At 48.5% G+C, this 18,084-nt stretch overlaps 1 protein-coding gene across 1 annotated transcript in view; it reads left to right on the top strand.

Annotated features, from left to right (window-relative positions):
• The window catches only part of prkn (parkin RBR E3 ubiquitin protein ligase), a 65,278-nt gene extending 50,708 nt beyond the window's left edge, over nucleotides 1-14,570 (top strand). The window contains exons 8-12 of the mRNA XM_080540814.1: nucleotides 2,292-2,353; nucleotides 5,178-5,327; nucleotides 13,207-13,293; nucleotides 13,724-13,841; nucleotides 14,410-14,570. Of these exons, the coding sequence (XP_080396940.1) occupies nucleotides 2,292-2,353; nucleotides 5,178-5,327; nucleotides 13,207-13,293; nucleotides 13,724-13,841; nucleotides 14,410-14,519 (527 nt within the window). The 3' untranslated portion in view covers nucleotides 14,520-14,570. The remainder of the gene's footprint in view (nucleotides 1-2,291; nucleotides 2,354-5,177; nucleotides 5,328-13,206; nucleotides 13,294-13,723; nucleotides 13,842-14,409) is intronic.
• Nucleotides 14,571-18,084: the final 3,514 nt, after the last annotated feature.

Here is an 18,084-nt window from a genome sequence, read left to right as displayed (position 1 = left end):
GGAGTGTGCAGGTACGTTACAGACGCAGGGCCCTTGGCCACTGCGACCATCTGGTACTATAGAGAGAGAGACTGCTACCATCTGGGATATATATATATAGAGAGAGAGACTGCTGTCATCTGGGGGTATAGAGGGAGAGAGAGACTGCTGTCATCTGGGGGTATAGTAAGTAAGTAAAGCTGTATTTATATAGCACCTTTCATACAAGAAATGCAGCTCAAAGTGCTTTACAACAGGGATCAAAACATAAAGTGAATATAAAAACATATACAGTACAAGCATAATAAAATGAATATAAAAGCAGGGGAAGTAGATAAAAAGAAGGTAAAGATAAAATACAATAAAAGAAGAGAACAAATGTAAGTAAATAGATAAAACATTTAAAAACACTTAATCCCCTAATCTCCTAAACCGAAATTTAGGTTCCACTGCCTTAAGGACTTTGTACCACTGAGTCCCTTGCCTTGAACATATTTAAGACTTGACTTTATGAAAATATTTAAGACGTCCCTTGCCTTGAAAATATTTAAGACTATAGAGATAGAGAGACTCTTTTTTCTAATTTAACCTTTATTTAACCAGGCAGGCCAATAAGAACTCATTCTTATTTGCATTAGCGGCCTGGCAAAAGACAAAAGCCTCTTGGGGGGAGGGGGGCAGGGGCTGAAAATAAATCAGGAGAAATAAGGAGACACAGCTGTCCATCTTCCAACCTGTCCATCTTCCAACCTGTCCACAGCTGTCCATCTTCCAACCTGTCCATCTTCCAACCTGTCCATCTTCCAACCTGTCCATCTTCCAACCTGTCCACAGCTGTCCATCTTCCAACCTGTCCATCTTCCAACCTGTCCATCTTCCAACCTGTCCATCTCCCAACCTGTCCTGGAGCCCGACCCAGAGAGACTCAGAGGAACCAACAGCAGAGGCTTGAGAGTTTTGCCCCAGCGTCTTTCTACACCTGTGTCAGTGGACACCTGTGGTCTCTCTGGCCAGACTGGAACAGACCATGTATGATCAGATACAGCCGGCTGTGGCTAGAGACTAGTGTCCATCTGGCCTGGACTGGTTGCCATTCCCCCAGACCAGAGCTGTCACCAGAGCAACTGACGTCAGATCAGAGCAACTATCCTTCAGATAGCGATTCCTGCAGGTCAGCGGAGGCTGGTGGTGGTAGAGAATCGGAGGAGGGCTCATTGCGATCCACGGAACAGCCCTTCTCCCCATCTTCACTTCTGAAACGACACTTTGCCTCCCATGGTGATGTTCAATAGAGGCAGAAGTTTTGCGTTCATTCGTACGAATGCAGAATAAACATCTTTCCACATGCCGCCAAATCCCCCTGTAAGCTGCTGTGAAGTAGTTTCCCCTCTGTGAAGTAGTTTTGGGGGGAGGGGGGGGGGGAGCGGTCATTAGCTTCGGTGGGGATAATTGCTGTCATTCCCAGGAGAAGCCTCAGGTCCAAAGTCTACAATTTACCTGCGGATGGGACAGGTGTTATTATACCACCATGCTTGTTAAAGAAGAGAGATGACTCACACACGCTTGTGGGGTCACACACACGCACGCACGCACACACACACACACACACACAAACACACACACACACACACACATATACGCGTGCACGCGCACGCACACACTCACACACATTCAGTGTTAGCCAATTTCTAGTGTGTGATTATAATACGTAGATTCAAAGGCTTGTGGGGTCACACACACACACACACGCTCACACATACACACACATACACACACACACACACACACACACACACACACACATTCAGTGTTAGCCAATTTCTCGTGTGTGATTATCATACGTAGATTCAAAGGTGAGGCCCGTCTCTCCATCAGAGAGGATTGAGGCGTTCCTATGAGGGGCCTTTCTGACCCGACATCCCATTACTGTTCTCCTCTACTCTCCCTCCTCCTCCTGGAACTGTCTAGGCTGTTCTGATAAGCCTCCTCGTCCGTCTGTCTGTCGTCCACCCACCTCGTCCCTCTGTCTGTCGTCCACCCACCTGTGGTGGACATTGTGCCTCTCGAAGTGGTTTATGTTTATTTTTGTTCTTTTTCGTGTAGACACATGCAAATCTGTCAAGTGTTTGTTTTTTATCTCAACATGGTGGATTATTGTCGTAAGAGACCTCACGACTAAATACCCTCTTCTCTCTGTCTCTCCGTCTCCCTCTTTCTCTGTCTTTTCTGTTTTCATCCCCTCTTTCTCTCCCCCTCTCATTGTCTCTCCCCCTCTCTCCCCCCCGGCCCTCCATCCTGCTCTCTCCCCCCAGCTGGCTGTCCAGACTCTCTCATCCAGGAGGTGCATCACTTCAGAGTCCTCGGTGAAGAACAGGTGAGTCCGAGACTTCCTCCCCACACCTCACATAACACCCAGCTCCACCCACCCCCCCCCAGCCATTCTGTCTGTCTCACTCAGGACTCGTGGGGGAATATTTCCCCAGTCCCTCTGTCGAATCATCGTATCCGACAGCTCCTTAATTGCTGCATCTGGTACCCCGACACGCTGCCCAATCACCAACTAACTAACTCCCCAGAGGAGGGACACCTCCCTGCTCCCTCCCTCCGTCCCACCCCCTCTCAACACCTCTCCCTCGGAGGGGACCGCAGAGGTGATCATCTCGTCCTCTTCAACGCCACGCTCTACTAGATTACACTCACCGGCCACTTTATTAGGTACATCTTTTCAACTGCCCTGTTAAAGCAAATATCGAATCAGCCAATCACGTGGCAGCAACTCAATGCATTTAGGCATGTAGACATGGTCAAGACGATCTGCTGAAGTTCAAACCAAGCAATCTGTACAGCATTTGTTTATCTTCCTGTTGTCTGTAAACATTGGAGTGAAACAGCCTAATATTTTGGCTTATGATGGAGTAAGGTCATGAAGCATCTTGTAAGTAATATTCTTCAAGAATCAACGGACATTATATCCTAAATGTCTACTGTACATATTCAAATGAACAGCTTCCCAAATGATGGATTGTGACTTTAACCTTTATTTACATTCTTCAGCCCCTCTCATACCAAGTTGGTCATTATTAATAGACAAATCAAACAGTTATTTAATTATGTATGCATGAGTCATCGGTTTGGCTGTGTATCAAATGCATAATGAACTCCGCGGGCCCCTGTGAATCCATTGCTCAGTCAGACGCTCGATTGTGAAAGCTTAAGTGGTCTGAACCTGACAGTTAAATCCTTCCCAGAGGTGGGTTTTTATGCAGATGTGTGAGAGAGGCGTTCATTATTGAAGGCAGTTGGCCTTGTCACAAGTTTGTAGCAGAATTAGCATAGCAACAGCGTGAGTCCGGCTGTAATGCGGAGAGAGTCCGTGTTTGTGTGGCTGTGTGTGTGTGTGTGTGTGTGTGTGCGTGTGTGTGCGTGTGTGTGTGTGCGTGTGTGTGTGTGTGTGCGTGTGTGTGTGTGTGTGTGTGTGTGTTACGGTTGGGGTCGCCATTTCCTCTGTGACTCCTTGGTGCCTCCCTATCTGGCGGCCCCTGTTGGCCGTAGGACGTTACTACACTCCCTGTTCCTCTCCTCGTTATCTGTCTAGTTATCCTACGTATGTTTGGCACACTCTCTGCCGGCTGATCTCTCTGTCTGTCTCTCTGTCTGTCTGTCTGTCCAGTGTAAGTCTGTGTTCCTGCTCTGTTCTTTTTCTGCCTTGCACGGGGGGGAGTTGTGAGCTGCTCTAGCCGGTGGTTCTGGGTAGAGCCTGGTGTCAGTCAGGTCTAGTAGGTCAGTATTCATAGCAGGGTTTCCGTTAGAAAAATTTGCCGTCGGACATCGTGTCCGGGAAGAATTCGATTTACCGGACAAACGTGATATATTCCGGTCATCATATTAAAATATAATATTTTTTTTTTTTTCAAAATCATATTTTTTTCTTCCAAATCTAATATAGCTGTTTGTCGCGGTGATTACTGTTGTGTAGCGGCCTATATATGCCATTTAATGTCTATTTCTCATCCGATACGATTAGATGCGAGCTATATAATATATAATAATATAACATGATTTGACGCATGCGCGCTATGCCATGCGTCAAATCCAGCGCTGAACGGGCGCCTCACTGGGAACTGAACAGACAGCATCGATCAATGAACGGACTCCACATTACGTTAACTGAAGTTTGTTAAATTGTTTGGGATTAATGTGAGTTTTCTATTTTCTCTTTCCAGTTTTACCCTTTTTTTAAAATCAATAAAACAACGTCATTTCTATAACCAGGTCTCGCTGGTTGGGAAGGCATTTCGTTTAGCTCGGGAGTATGACAATGGGGAGAACATAACTGTTTATTGAGAAACAATTGATAGGCAGTCTGGGATACGTATATAAAGAAATACCACAATGTCTAGATGTATAACATTTTATTGAACAGTAACAGTGCAAGCATGTAGGCTTCTGGCGTGACACGGCTAGCCTAATTTCCGTTCATATGCCTTTTATCAGATACAATAAAATAGAATAACACTCTTTGAAAATAAATAGGCTTTAAATTAACTTGCAATGCGTATAGGCTAATTTCCGTTCGATGTTACAGCCTAGGCTATGCCTTTTCTCAGATAGATAGGGGATAGCCCTGTAAGCTCATACGGGTCTGTATGTCGTCCTGAAGACCGGCTGTTAGATCATATCGCTGAAGTTTGTCTCCATCTTAGTGTAAATGTTGTCCGTTTCGTTTGTTATCCTTGTTATTGTGCGATAAAGTTAAAGCGCTCCGCTTCGGGACACCATTTTCAGCTGAGCACCAAACACACACACAACACAGCCCGAGAGAGAAGGACCCGCCCCCTTTAGTTAGCCTATAGGCTAACTAAAGGGGAGTTAGCCTATAGGCTAACTAAAGGGGGCGGGTCCTTCTCTCTCGGGCAGTGTCGTGTGTGTGTGTTTGGTGCTCAGCTGAAAATGGTTAGAGGGAATTATTTTCACCGGACATTTATGTCCGACGAGTTTTCAATTTGTCGGACTTCAACTAAATTTACCGGACAAAGACCGATAATTACCGGTTAACGGAAACCCTGATTCATAGCGGTTTTGAGCAGCGTTCTCCCTGTGGGGTTCTCTGGTTTTAGCACTGGTTTTCTTCGTGTAGTAAATCTATGAAGTGAATAATGAAGTCTATCTCTCTCTTTCTCTCTCTTTCTCTCTCTCAGTATGAGCGCTACCAGTCGTACGCAGCGGAGGAGTGTGTGCTGCAGATGGGGGGGCTGCTGTGCCCTGCGCCTGGCTGTGGAGCAGGTCTGCTGCCTGAGGAGGACGCCAGGAGGGTGCAGTGTGAGCAGAGCAATGGGCTGGGCTGTGGGGTGAGACTGCCATATCACTGACGCGTGCACGCACACACACACACACACACACACACACACACACACACGCACGCATGCACACGTGAACATACCTTCATAAATGCACACACCTTCAGCAAGTCGCTTCAGAAAGTCCAACAATTGTTTTTCGCTCATACTTATTTGTCTCTTCGCCCCAAAGGCTTAAAAGACACGACACCTGGACTTTTGTCCACTGTCCTGACTCCTGACCCAGCTTCACTAGTGTCACGCCTCACCTCTGAACAGCTGTTGTGACTTGTGCCGTCAAATTCACGTCAAACGTCATCAAAATGCGAAGACGTCGTATTTTCAATGACGTGCAAATCGGAAATTGAGAGTTATATGCGACCTGCAGTCGAAATGACACATATCCGATTCTAATCTGATAGAGGCCGGCTTGAGAATGACGCCTGAATCAGATCTGAGAATATCAGATTCAATGTGCTTTTTTACTGGTTACACCTACATGTTACATTACAGATCTGAGCCACATGTGAGCGAAAAAATCGGAATCCATCAGGAACACTCTGCAGGAGGTAGACGTCAATGTGTCAGAGACTAGCGTCCGTAGAACACATCACCAGCCAGGCTACAGACGCTTCACTGCAGGGTGCAAACCACAGTCATCCTCAAGAAGGATGGTGGGGCGCTGAGGTGGCGTAACGGGTTAAGCGTCGACCATGTAACCGCAGGGTTCCCAGTTCGATTCCGGCTGCGGACATATCCTGCATGTCATCCCTTCTCTCTCTCTCACCCATCCTTCCTGTTAAAATCTCTACTGTATCTGTCAATAAAAAGAAAAAAAAATGAGTGGGACTGCCCCCTCTTCAGGAAGAAGAAAAAAAAAGGATGGTTCAGGTCAGGTTACAGAGTACCTACACCTGAGGCCTGATGAAGTCTGAAAACGTTTTATTATGATGTTCCAAACTGATTCTGGCCAGCCTAACGTAGTGGCTATGGTTCTGACAGTATTGTCCAGTGACTAGAGAGGCTGACCTTCCTTTGACCCTTGACCCCTACCTATCTGTTCCCTCGGATGGATGTTTCCCTCGGCAACGCCCCCCTCTCTGCTCCCCGGCATTTGAATGTGAACCGAACGCAATCATAGCACAATTAATATGCAATTATGACACAATTTGCATGATGTTCTCTAATTAGCCAGTCGATTAAAGATTAGGTTGTAGTTCACCACCCATTAGTGCTGACTGATTGCATGTTTGCAAACGTAGACATCATCATTACGGGGAAGCAGAACAGAGCTCTGAAGATGGTTGATAACATACTCCTGGTTCATGTCCGTCATTTAAGCTTTGTCTAACCGGTTTACAGCTCATTGTAGGTTTTCTTTTCAGATGATCTAGCTAGCGCTTGGTTCTTCTCGTAACCGTTTTCAGATGTGGTTTCTAAGTCAAAACTTGAGAGACTTGAGATGCTAACAAAGCCTACACATGCGTACACAAAGTGTATGTTAGTTATTTAGATTTTTTTCTTGAACACGAGGCAAGCTTATGAACTGTACATTTGGCGAACAGACTTCTATTCTGAAAAACGTAAATAAATGTCAACGTTGTTGAAAATCAATGACACACTCTGCTAGTCGAGCCAAAACACTGCAATGCAATGGATTCGGTGAGTAATGCCCTACTACTACCTAGTTAGTGTAGAGTAGTGGGGATTACTCACTGAATCCATTGCATTGCAGTGTTTTGGCTTGACTAGCGAGAGTGTCATTGATTTTCAACAACGTTGACATTTATTTACATTTTTCAGAATAAAAGTCAGAACCACACAGAGATCATGTCTCTCATCTCCCTTTCTGTATGTGTGTGTGTGTGTGTGTGTGTGTGTGTGTGTGTGTGTGTGTGTGTGTGTGTGTGTGTGTGTGTGTACACACTGTGTAGCCTGATAGTTCTAATAACAAGGAGAGGAGAGGAGAGGAGAGAGAGGGTCTATTACATTGGCAGTTACAATAACAAGGGTGGGCAGAGAAATGTGTCTCTGTATGGTTCAAAACAAAAGCATACTTCAACGTAAGAGTTCACAATGCCCGCTTGGCCCGTCAGGGGAAGGGATCGAAAGAAAAGGAGGCTGATTTGGTGTGTGTGTGTGTGTGTGTGTGTGTGTGTGTGTAGCAGTCCATCTAGAGGTCTGGGGGAGGTAGATAAGTGTTTATAGGTGTCAGTGTGCTACTATGAGAGGGAGGGAGGAGGGCCTGTCACCCCCCTGATAGTGTTTGTCGTCATGGGGGTTGAGAGGGGCTCAGGGCCTCTGCTAGATGTTCTTACAGACCGCCTCCCCCTTTTTATTTACTCTCTTGTTGTGTTTTCGTGAGAAGGTTTTAAGAACCTCTGGCTGGACTTACAGCAGGGTGACTGGGACTGTGTGTGTGTGTGTGTGTGTGTGTGTGTGTGTGTGTGTGTGTGTGTGTGTGTGTGTGAGAGAGAGAGAAATACAATATTGAGATGCTGCTCTGTGTGTGTGTTTGGGTCCTATGTGTCAATCTGTGTGTTATAGATAACAGATGTGTGTGTGTGTGTGTGGTCTTTGTCTTGTCTGTCTTCTTGTATGAGAGAGAGAGAGAGAGGGAGGGGGAGAGAGAGGAAGAGAGAGAGGGAGAGAAAGAGAGGGAGAGAGAGGGAGAGAGAGAGAGATGGAAAGGGAGAGGGAGAGAGAGAGAGATGGAAAGGGAGAGGGAGAGAGAGGGGGAGAGAGAGAGAGAGAGAGAGAGAGAGAGAGAGAGAGAGAGAGAGAGAGAGAGAGAGAGAGAGAGAGAGAGAGAGAGAAAAAAACACACGCGCGTCTGTGGAGGGCAGAAGGGATGACTTTGATACACATTAGTTAAACCTCACACGCACGCACACACACACACCTGTGCGTGCGTGTGTGTGTGTGTCTTCTTCCTAATGCCTTAGCTTACTTGTGTTTGTGTTTTCTAATTGTCTCTGGCGGTCCCCGAGGGTGTTGCTGGTTCAGCGGTGTGTGTGTGTTTGTCCTCTCCCAGGGAGGGGTCTGTCTGAGGGCTGTGATCCGTGCTGCTGTGATCAGCGGAGGGAGGCGAGGGGAAATGGGTTTATCAGCCACTGGAGCCCCCGCTGCAACCCCTGGTCCACACACTCATGTGTCTTCCACGCTCGAGCGGTCGTGTGGGCGTGCGTGTGACAGTAGACTATGGGGGGGGGGGGGGGTGCATGCGTGCGTGCGTGCGAGTGACAGTAGACTATGGGATGTGTGCGCGTGTGTGTGTGTGTGACACTAGACTATGGGGTGCTTGCATGTGTTTGTGTGTGACACTAGACTATGGTGTGTGTGTGTGTGTGTGTGTGTGTGTGTGTGTGTGTGTGTGTGTGTGTGTGTGAGAGAGACAATAGCCTATGGGGTGTGTGCATGTGCATGTGTGTGTGTGTGTGTGACAGCACACTACGGCGTGACAGTATGGAGTACCGAGAAGACTCACTGCTTATTGTTCCTGCGCATCATCATCATTCTCCTCCTCCTCCTCCTCTTCCTCCTCCTCCTCCTCCTCCTCCTCCTCCTCCTCCTCCTCCTCATCATCATCATCCTCATCATCATCCTCCTCCTCCTCCTCCTCCTCATCATCATCATCCTCCTCTTCCGCCTCCTCCTCATTCTCCTCCTCCTCATCCTCATCATCATCATCATCCTCCTCCTCCTCTCCTGCTCCTCCTCCTCCTCCTCCTCCTCCTCATCACAGAACACTTCGACACGGAAGGAGTTTTCTGCTGAAGTTGATGATGAAGGCTCATAGGAGAGGGGGAAGAACACGAGAGGAGGAGGTGGGGAGATGGAGAAGGAGGAGGAAGAAAGCGTCTGCCAGAAGCGCCCCCCCCACCCCCCCTCCCGTCTCATACACAGACAGCTCCGTACAGGAAACAAAGTTAGCGAAACAAAGAGCCGTCTGTCACCCAGACCTTCAGAGGAGGCCTGCTATCTGTCACTCTTAAAAAATGATAAATAATAATACATTTAAAAAACTGATAGACGAATTATAAAAAACAAAAAAAACAAGACGCTCTACTTTTCGAAACTCTCCAGCCCTCTTTGATGATGTGCAAAACTCACTGTTGCGCTTCAATAGACACAGTCGAGCTAAAAATACAAAAAGCAGCCCCCCTAATCTCTGGTGGGAGGAGGGCGCAGGCCTGTGTGTATCAGCTTCACACATGATCTGTTGTTTATACTGGAATAGGGGGAGTGTAGAGTGATGGCGCCACCAAGTGTCTGTTTTTGGAACTTGTACATGTTGCTGTCAGGGAAACCATGCACACACACCTTGGTGAATGGAGAGTAAATGTAGTATTCAGACTGAATGTAAAAAATGTTTTAGATATAATAATAATAATAATAATAATAATAATAATACATTAGACTTATATAGCACTTTTCTAGACACTCAAAGACGGTTTACAAACTGAAAGAAATAAAATAAAGTATAGGGGTCTAATTCATTTTTAGATGACTAAATCTAAATCTAAGTGTCTTTGTAGGACAATCTACTCTGGATACTGCAAGTATATCTAGATTTCGGGCGGAGAAGCGGCGAACAAGCAACGCCAGCGTCCTCCCTCGGACGGCATTTGTTTTTCCGGACGGCAACGGTTTTTTTCTTATTCTTTTTTTTTCTTGGTTTGATACAATTATAATATAATCTCATCAATATTATATTAAAACGCACGAGTGATTATAGTCAAATACTTACTATATATATACCTGTATAGCCGGAAATGCTATCCAGAAATCCAGAAATGCCCAGAGACTGTAGAGATGGACAGGAAGGATGGGTGAGAGACAGAGGGGGGATGACAGGAAGGATGGGTGAGAGACAGAGGAGGGATGACAGGCAGGATGGGTGAGAGACAGAGGGGGGATGACAGGAAGGATGGGTGAGACAGAGGAGGGATGACAGGAAGGATGGGTGAGACAGAGGGGGGATGACAGGAAGGATGGGTGAGACAGAGGGGGGATGACAGGAAGGCAGCTGTGGCGCAGGAGGTAGAGCTGCCGTTTAATGATCGCAAGGTTGAACCCCAAAGACACTGAACCCCAAATTGCTCCCAGTGAGCGGGCCGGCGCCTTGCATGGTAGCTTGCCGCCATTGGTGTGTGAATGGGTGAATGAGAGGCCGTTGTAAAGCGCTTTGGATAAAGGTGCTATATAAGTGCAGTCCATTTGATATGCAGCCCTTCACTAGCCATGTGGTCAAATCTGTGTCTGCATTGGTCATTGACGACAACAACAAAAGAGCTGGATAAATCAGGAACATATCTGGCACCCACACTCACTCTTAATGGCTGAGGCACACTCCTGCCTCAAGACATCTTCTAGTTCTGTGTAGCTCTTTCATTGGGTGAGACAGAGGGGGGATGACAGGCAGGATGGGTGAGACAGAGGGGGGATGACAGGCAGGATGGGTGAGAGACAGAGGAGGGATGACAGGAAGGATGGGTGAGAGACAGAGGGGGGATGACAGGCAGGATGGGTGAGAGACAGAGGGGGGATGACAGGAAGGATGGGTGAGAGACAGAGGAGGGATGACAGGCAGGATGGGTGAGACAGAGGAGGGATGACAGGCAGGATGGGTGAGAGACAGAGGGGGGATGACAGGAAGGATGGGTGAGAGACAGAGGAGGGATGACAGGCAGGATGGGTGAGAGACAGAGGGGGGATGACAGGCAGGATGGGTGAGACAGAGGGGGGATGACAGGAAGGATGGATGAGAGACAGAGGAGGGATGACAGGCAGGATGGGTGAGAGACAGAGGAGGGATGACAGGAAGGATGGGTGAGAGACAGAGGGGGGATGACAGGAAGGATGGGTGAGAGACAGAGGAGGGATGACAGGAAGGATGGGTGAGAGACAGAGGGGGGATGACAGGAAGGATGGGTGAGACAGAGGGGGGATGACAGGAAGGATGGGTGAGAGACAGAGGGGGTATGACAGGAAGGATGGGTGAGAGACAGAGGGGGGATGACAGGAAGGATGGGTGAGAGACAGAGGAGGGATGACAGGCAGGATGGGTGAGAGACAGAGGGGGGATGACAGGAAGGATGGGTGAGAGACAGAGGAGGGATGACAGGCAGGATGGGTGAGAGACAGAGGGGGGATGACAGGAAGGATGGGTGAGAGACAGAGGAGGGATGACAGGCAGGATGGGTGAGAGACAGAGGGGGGATGACAGGCAGGATGGGTGAGAGACAGAGGAGGGATGACAGGCAGGATGGGTGAGAGACAGAGGGGGGATGACAGGAAGGATGGGTGAGAGACAGAGGAGGGATGACAGGAAGGATGGGTGAGAGACAGAGGAGGGATGACAGGAAGGATGGGTGAGAGACAGAGGAGGGATGACAGGAAGGATGGGTGAGACAGAGGAGGGATGACAGGAAGGATGGGTGAGAGACAGAGGAGGGATGACAGGAAGGATGAGTGAGAGACAGAGGAGGGATGACAGGCAGGATGGGTGAGACAGAGGAGGGATGACAGGAAGGATGGGTGAGAGACAGAGGGGGGATGACAGGCAGGATGGGTGAGAGACAGAGGAGGGATGACAGGCAGGATGGGTGAGAGACAGAGGAGGGATGACAGGCAGGATGGGTGAGAGACAGAGGGGGGATGACAGGAAGGATGGGTGAGAGACAGAGGAGGGATGACAGGAAGGATGGGTGAGAGACAGAGGAGGGATGACAGGAAGGATGGGTGAGAGACAGAGGGGGGATGACAGGAAGGATGGGTGAGAGACAGAGGGGGGATGACAGGAAGGATGGGTGAGAGACAGGAAGGATGGGTGAGAGACAGAGGAGGGATGACAGGCAGGATGGGTGAGAGACAGAGGAGGGGTGACAGGCAGGATGGGTGAGAGACAGAGGGGGGGTGACAGGAAGGATGGGTGAGAGACAGAGGAGGGGTGACAGGCAGGATGGGTGAGAGACAGAGGGGGGGTGACAGGAAGGATGGGTGAGAGACAGAGGAGGGATGACAGGCAGGATGGGTGAGACAGAGGGGGGATGACAGGCAGGATGGGTGAGACAGAGGAGGGATGACAGGCAGGATGGGTGAGAGACAGAGGGGGGATGACAGGCAGGATGGGTGAGAGACAGAGGAGGGATGACAGGCAGGATGGGTGAGAGACAGAGGGGGGATGACAGGAAGGATGGGTGAGACAGAGGAGGGATGACAGGAAGGATGGGTGAGAGACAGAGGAGGGATGACAGGCAGGATGGGTGAGAGACAGAGGAGGGATGACAGGCAGGATGGGTGAGACAGAGGGGGGATGACGGGAAGGATGGGTGAGAGACAGAGGGGGGATGACAGGAAGGATGGGTGAGAGACAGAGGAGGGATGACAGGAAGGATGGGTGAGAGACAGAGGAGGGATGACAGGCAGGATGGGTGAGAGACAGAGGAGGGATGACAGGAAGGATGGGTGAGACCGAGGGGGGCTGACAGGCAGGATGGGTGAGAGACAGAGGGGGGATGACAGGAAGGATGGGTGAGACAGAGGGGGGATGACAGGAAGGATGGGTGAGAGACAGAGGGGGGATGACAGGAAGGATGGGTGAGACAGAGGGGGGATGACAGGAAGGATGGGTGAGAGACAGAGGAGGGATGACAGGAAGGATGGGTGAGAGACAGAGGAGGGATGACAGGAAGGATGGGTGAGAGACAGAGGGGGGATGACAGGAAGGATGGGTGAGACAGAAGGGGGATGACAGGCAGGATAATGTCGATGGCTGGAATCTATCCGGGCACCTTTGTGATAATCTAGTATGCGCCGCCTTAGTGTGCTACGCCTCTTAAGCGCCCTCTGAAGGGGTGGTGTTGACTGATAACGTGTCTTCCCGCAGTTTGTCTTCTGTCGGGACTGCAAGGAGGAGTTCCACCAGGGGGGGTGTCGAGTGAGGTCAACGCCAACCTCGGGAGGGGCTCTGCAGGTAACCCAATCAATCTGAGTTAGCATCTGTTAGCATGTGTTAGCATGTGTTAGCATGTGTTAGCATGTGTTAGCATCTGTTAGCATCTGTTAGCATCTGAGCCAAGGCCAGTCTGTAAATACTGGAGAGGGACTCAAACGGAAACAGGACAATAATATACAGTCATCTGTAGAAGGAGATCTGTAGTCATCTGTAGAAGAAGATGGGTTTACTGGTGAGTAAGGCACCGTGTATTACAGTTTCACCACAAGGTGGCTTTCATCTTTAACCGACCCTCTTTCGATCGACTTAGTTCCTCCCATCGATTTCTCGAACCTGTCCTGTCGGTGTAGCCGAGATAAAGTGTTTTATATGAAGATGTATTAGTTCATAGTATGATATTACTTCTGATTCTGAAGTATGTCTCTCTGTCTCCCCTCCGGGGTCTCAGGGGTATGTGGTGGATGAGGAGGCGGCTCTTCGGGCTCGGTGGGAGCAGGCCTCCCGAGAGACCATCGACGACACCACCCGTCCCTGTCCGCAGTGCAAGATCCCCGTGGAGAAGAACGGTGAGGTGCTCTCTCACTCGACCCACTCTCTCACTCTACCCACTCTCTCCTCTCTCACTCTACCCACTCTCTCACTCTACCCCCTCTCTCTCTCACTCTGCCCACTCTCTCTCACTCTACCCACTCTCTCCTCTCTCACTCTACCCACTCTCTCTCACTCTACCCACTCTCTCTCTCACTCTGCCCACTCTCTCTCACTCTACCCACTCTCTCACTCTACCCCCTCTCTCACTAACCACTCTCTCTCACTCTGCCCACTCTCTCTCACTCTACCCACTCTCTCTCTCACTCTGCCCACTCTCTCTCACTCTACCCACTCTCACTCTACCCCCTCTCTCTCACTGTACCCACTCTCTCTCTCTCTCTCACTACCCACTCTCTCGTTAACCACTCTCTCTCTCTATCCACTCTCTCTCACTCTACCCCTCTCTCTGTCCCGTTTTCATATTGCGCTCTTTTCTTTTCATATACCTTCCCCCCCCCCCCTGTAATCCTAGGCCTAGCCGTTCCTGTTAGCTTCTGTACTAGCTATGTTACGCTATGTTGTGTTCCTGTGCTGTGTTTCCAGGTGGCTGCATGCACATGGTGTGTCCGCGCGCCCAGTGTAGGTTCGAGTGGTGCTGGCTGTGTCGCGTGGAGTGGAACAGAGACTGCATGGGGAACCACTGGTTCGGCTGACTGATGGAACGAACACAACAACAGCAGGATGTGACGCTGCCACACAGGGACTGGAACCCATCACCTCCCGCGTTTAAAAGACTCAATAAAGCTGTGTGACCTGACCTCTCAGAGACTCTCCAGTGGTGACATCATTTACCTTCACGTTAGGGGGGCGGCTGTGGCTCAGGAGGTAGAGCCGCTGTCTAATGATCGCAACAAGGTTGGCAGATCGGCGGTTCGAGCCCCGGCTGGCCACATGTCGAAGTGTCCTTGGGCAAGACACTGAACCCCAAATTGCTCCCAGTGAGCGGGCCGGCCGGCGCCTTGCATGGTAGCTTGCAGCCATTGGTGTGTGAATGTGTGTGTGTGAATGGGTGCTGGCTGTGGGTGAATGGGTGAATGAGAGGCCGCCTCTATCCAAAGGCTGCTTTGGATAGAGGCGCTATATAAGTGCAGTCCATTTACCATTTACCTTTCCACGGCTGTTAGCCATCTTAAACACTACAATCCCCTCAGAAAGGGGTCTCTGGCACACATGCGAGACCATCGTAAGTAAGTAAGTAAGTGAAGCTTTAAGAAATGCAGCTCAAGGTGCTTTACAACAGGGAGATAAAAACATAAAGTGAATATAAAAGCATAGACAAGCATAAAATGAATATAAAAGCAAACAGTAAAAGGAAGGTCAAGATAAAATACAATAAAAGAAGAGAAACAAATGTAAGAAGTCAACAGATAAACCATTCAATAACACGGTCTTAACCCCCCCACACAAGTGACGTTCTAAATACCCAGCCACGACACCACAAGGGTTTACCACTGCCCTTTCCATTGAGGAGGACATCCTCTCCAAGACACTGCTCTTCTTCTGATTCTATCATACAGGCAACCCTGTCCTGACAATCAATGATCTGCTCGACCCAATCATGCTCAGTGATGCCATGTGTTGATAGGGGCCTCAGATTAAAGTACAACTACATGATAAGACTATCACAATACCTAATCTAAGCAAGGCAAGGCAAGTTTATTTGTATAGCACATTTCATACAACAGGGGCAATTCAAAGTGCTTTACATACATTATTTAAAAATACAGCTAGAGGAGCATAGTAAGAAAATAAAAATTACAAAGTTTGCAAGTGATATTTGAGTGATACCAAGCCAGGGAGCACTCTGCCTGGACCAGTTGCTCCGGGGCGCTTTACTCAACTATCCCTTTTCTGATACTATTATTTTCATACAATATTTCGTAACATCATTCTTTTAGCGCCCCTTGTGAGTGGAGGCACGCTAACGTGGGACCTGCACCGGACTCCCCCTGGCCTGAGTTCACAGTCCTGCCGTGCACGCTACCCCACCCTGCCGTGCACGCTACCCCACCCGCAATGTCCTCCCCTTCTCACTCGGTTCGCATGGTACTTCAACCGGGGCCTGGTTACCCCTTAATATCCAGGACCTACTGTCCCTGGAGTGAAGTGAAGTGATTGTCAGCCAGTGTGTGTACATGTGATTACCTGTACTCTAAAAACAGCCTTTAAACCATCCACCCTGAGCACACCTTCCGCAGATAAGGACGCCATAAACATGTCCACACGTTTATCCTACAGCTGGTGTCTTAACAGCTTGCATACACTCCAATGCAGTTAAACATTGTTAGAGAAAGATGTTTGCTGTGAGACTCTCGACTTTTGAGATAAAGGTTGTTCAGACTGTTGTGTAACAAGGACATGGTGATATACAAAGCTGCACTCAGCATTAGCTCACTAGTCAACAAATGGCATAAAGGAAAACACTTTGTCCTTCGCCGATATCTGACTGAAAACAATCCACCCCTCGTCTCTCGGTGGTAAGCTGCCCGATAATGGCGTTTTAACCTTCTTCACCAAATTGAGTGCCGTGGTATTTATTTTTGTTCATGGCTTCTGTTGTTTACCTTGGGTTTTGGAGATACACTCCTACAACCATTTATCATAGTTCATATTTTGCTGTGATCTTGTTTGTTTGTCAGAGGGTATGTGAAGCCCTGCAAGTGCTCCTCCTTATTGTTTCGTTTTGTCACTCATCATTCGCCTGGATCACTTTGTTTCGTTTTGTTTATTAGGATCCCCGTTAGGTAACAGCATGACATCAGCTAGTCTTCCTGGGGTCCGACACAAACATCAACCATGAACAATTCGTGACGTTAGAATTATAAGGTTCTATCTCCATTTTTGGTCAACATTTTGTTTTTTACATAATCTGATCCATTAGGTGTTTATTAATGCCTGTGTGGTGTTATTTTTTAAAAGTTGAATTTTTCAAAAACTTTGACGCTCAATATCTCTGAAGTACCCTAAACGGAGATAGAACCTTATAATTCTAAGCTCACGAATTATCAACATTATATACATACAGACAATTATAAACATTACATACAGACATCACATTGCTTACAAATATCCATAACAACAACAACAAGATAAATCATCTACTGTTAAAAGTACATTAAGGCTTTAGCGGACTGGAATGTTCTGATGACCTGTGTTCTGACTGACAGCAGCTTTCAGTGAGAGAATCATCAAATGCAGCAGTGATTAGTAGTGGTTCTGTCCTGAGAGACTGGAAGACCTCTGGGCCGGGACCGCCGCAGGATGAAGAGACTGGACCTGGTCAGTTCAGGCCGGGACAACCCAGGGTTGGAGATGGAGATGACTGATGGAGTATCAAAGCAGGTGAGGTGAGGAGAGAGAGAGAGAGAGAGAGAGAGAGAGAGAGAGAGAGAGAGAGAGAGAGAGAGAGAGAGAGAGAGAGAGAGAGAGAGAGAGAGAGAGAGAGAGAGAGAGAGAGAGAGAGAGAGAGAGAGAGAGAGAGAGAGAGAGAGAGAGAGAGAGAGAGAGAGAGAGAGAGAGAGAGAGAGAGAGAGAGAGAGAGAGAGAGAGAGAGAGAGAGAGAGAGAGAGAGAGAGAGAGAGAGAGAGAGAGAGAGAGAGAGAGAGAGAGAGAGAGAGAGAGAGAGAGAGAGAGAGAGAGAGAGAGAGAGAGAGAGAGAGAGAGAGAGAGAGAGAGAGAGAGACTTGTCAGGCATTAAGTGTTCTGTTGCTTTTTTGTGTAATAAGTGTCTTATTTCAGGTGATTTCAAAAAGGATTCTGGTGTCATGTGTTTGTCAAGCTTTGTATTGGATGTTATTCTTCAGATCTTTAGGAGATGTGTTTTTCCAGCCTAAGCGTTTCAGTGTCTATGGTGGTGTCTGTCTGTGGTGTGTGTTGTGTCTGTGGTGTGTATTGTGTCTGTGGTGTGTGTTGTGTGTTGTGTCTGTGGTGTGTATTGTGTCTGTGGTGTGTATTGTGCCTGTGGTGTGTATTGTGTCTGTGGTGTGTGTTGTGTGTTGTGTCTGTGGTGTGTATTGTGTCTGTGGTGTGTATTGTGCCTGTGGTGTGTATTGTGTCTGTGGTGTGTGTTGTGCCTGTGGTGTGTGTTGTGGTTCGTGTTTGTCGCTACAGTCGAAGCGCGCCGTGGCCCCTCAGATCTCTCAGATCTCTAGGACGTCTGTGTCCGGGGCGGTGCGCGCCGCGGCCCAGTGGACCTCATACACCTGCAGCCGCTGGAAG

This window comes from Nansenia antarctica (genome assembly GCF_963989245.1).
Source record: "Nansenia antarctica genome assembly, chromosome: 1".
Classification (NCBI taxonomy): Eukaryota; Metazoa; Chordata; class Actinopteri; order Argentiniformes; family Microstomatidae; genus Nansenia; species Nansenia antarctica.
Note: the sequence above shows the minus strand (reverse complement) of the source record. Positions and strands in the feature narration are given on the sequence as shown.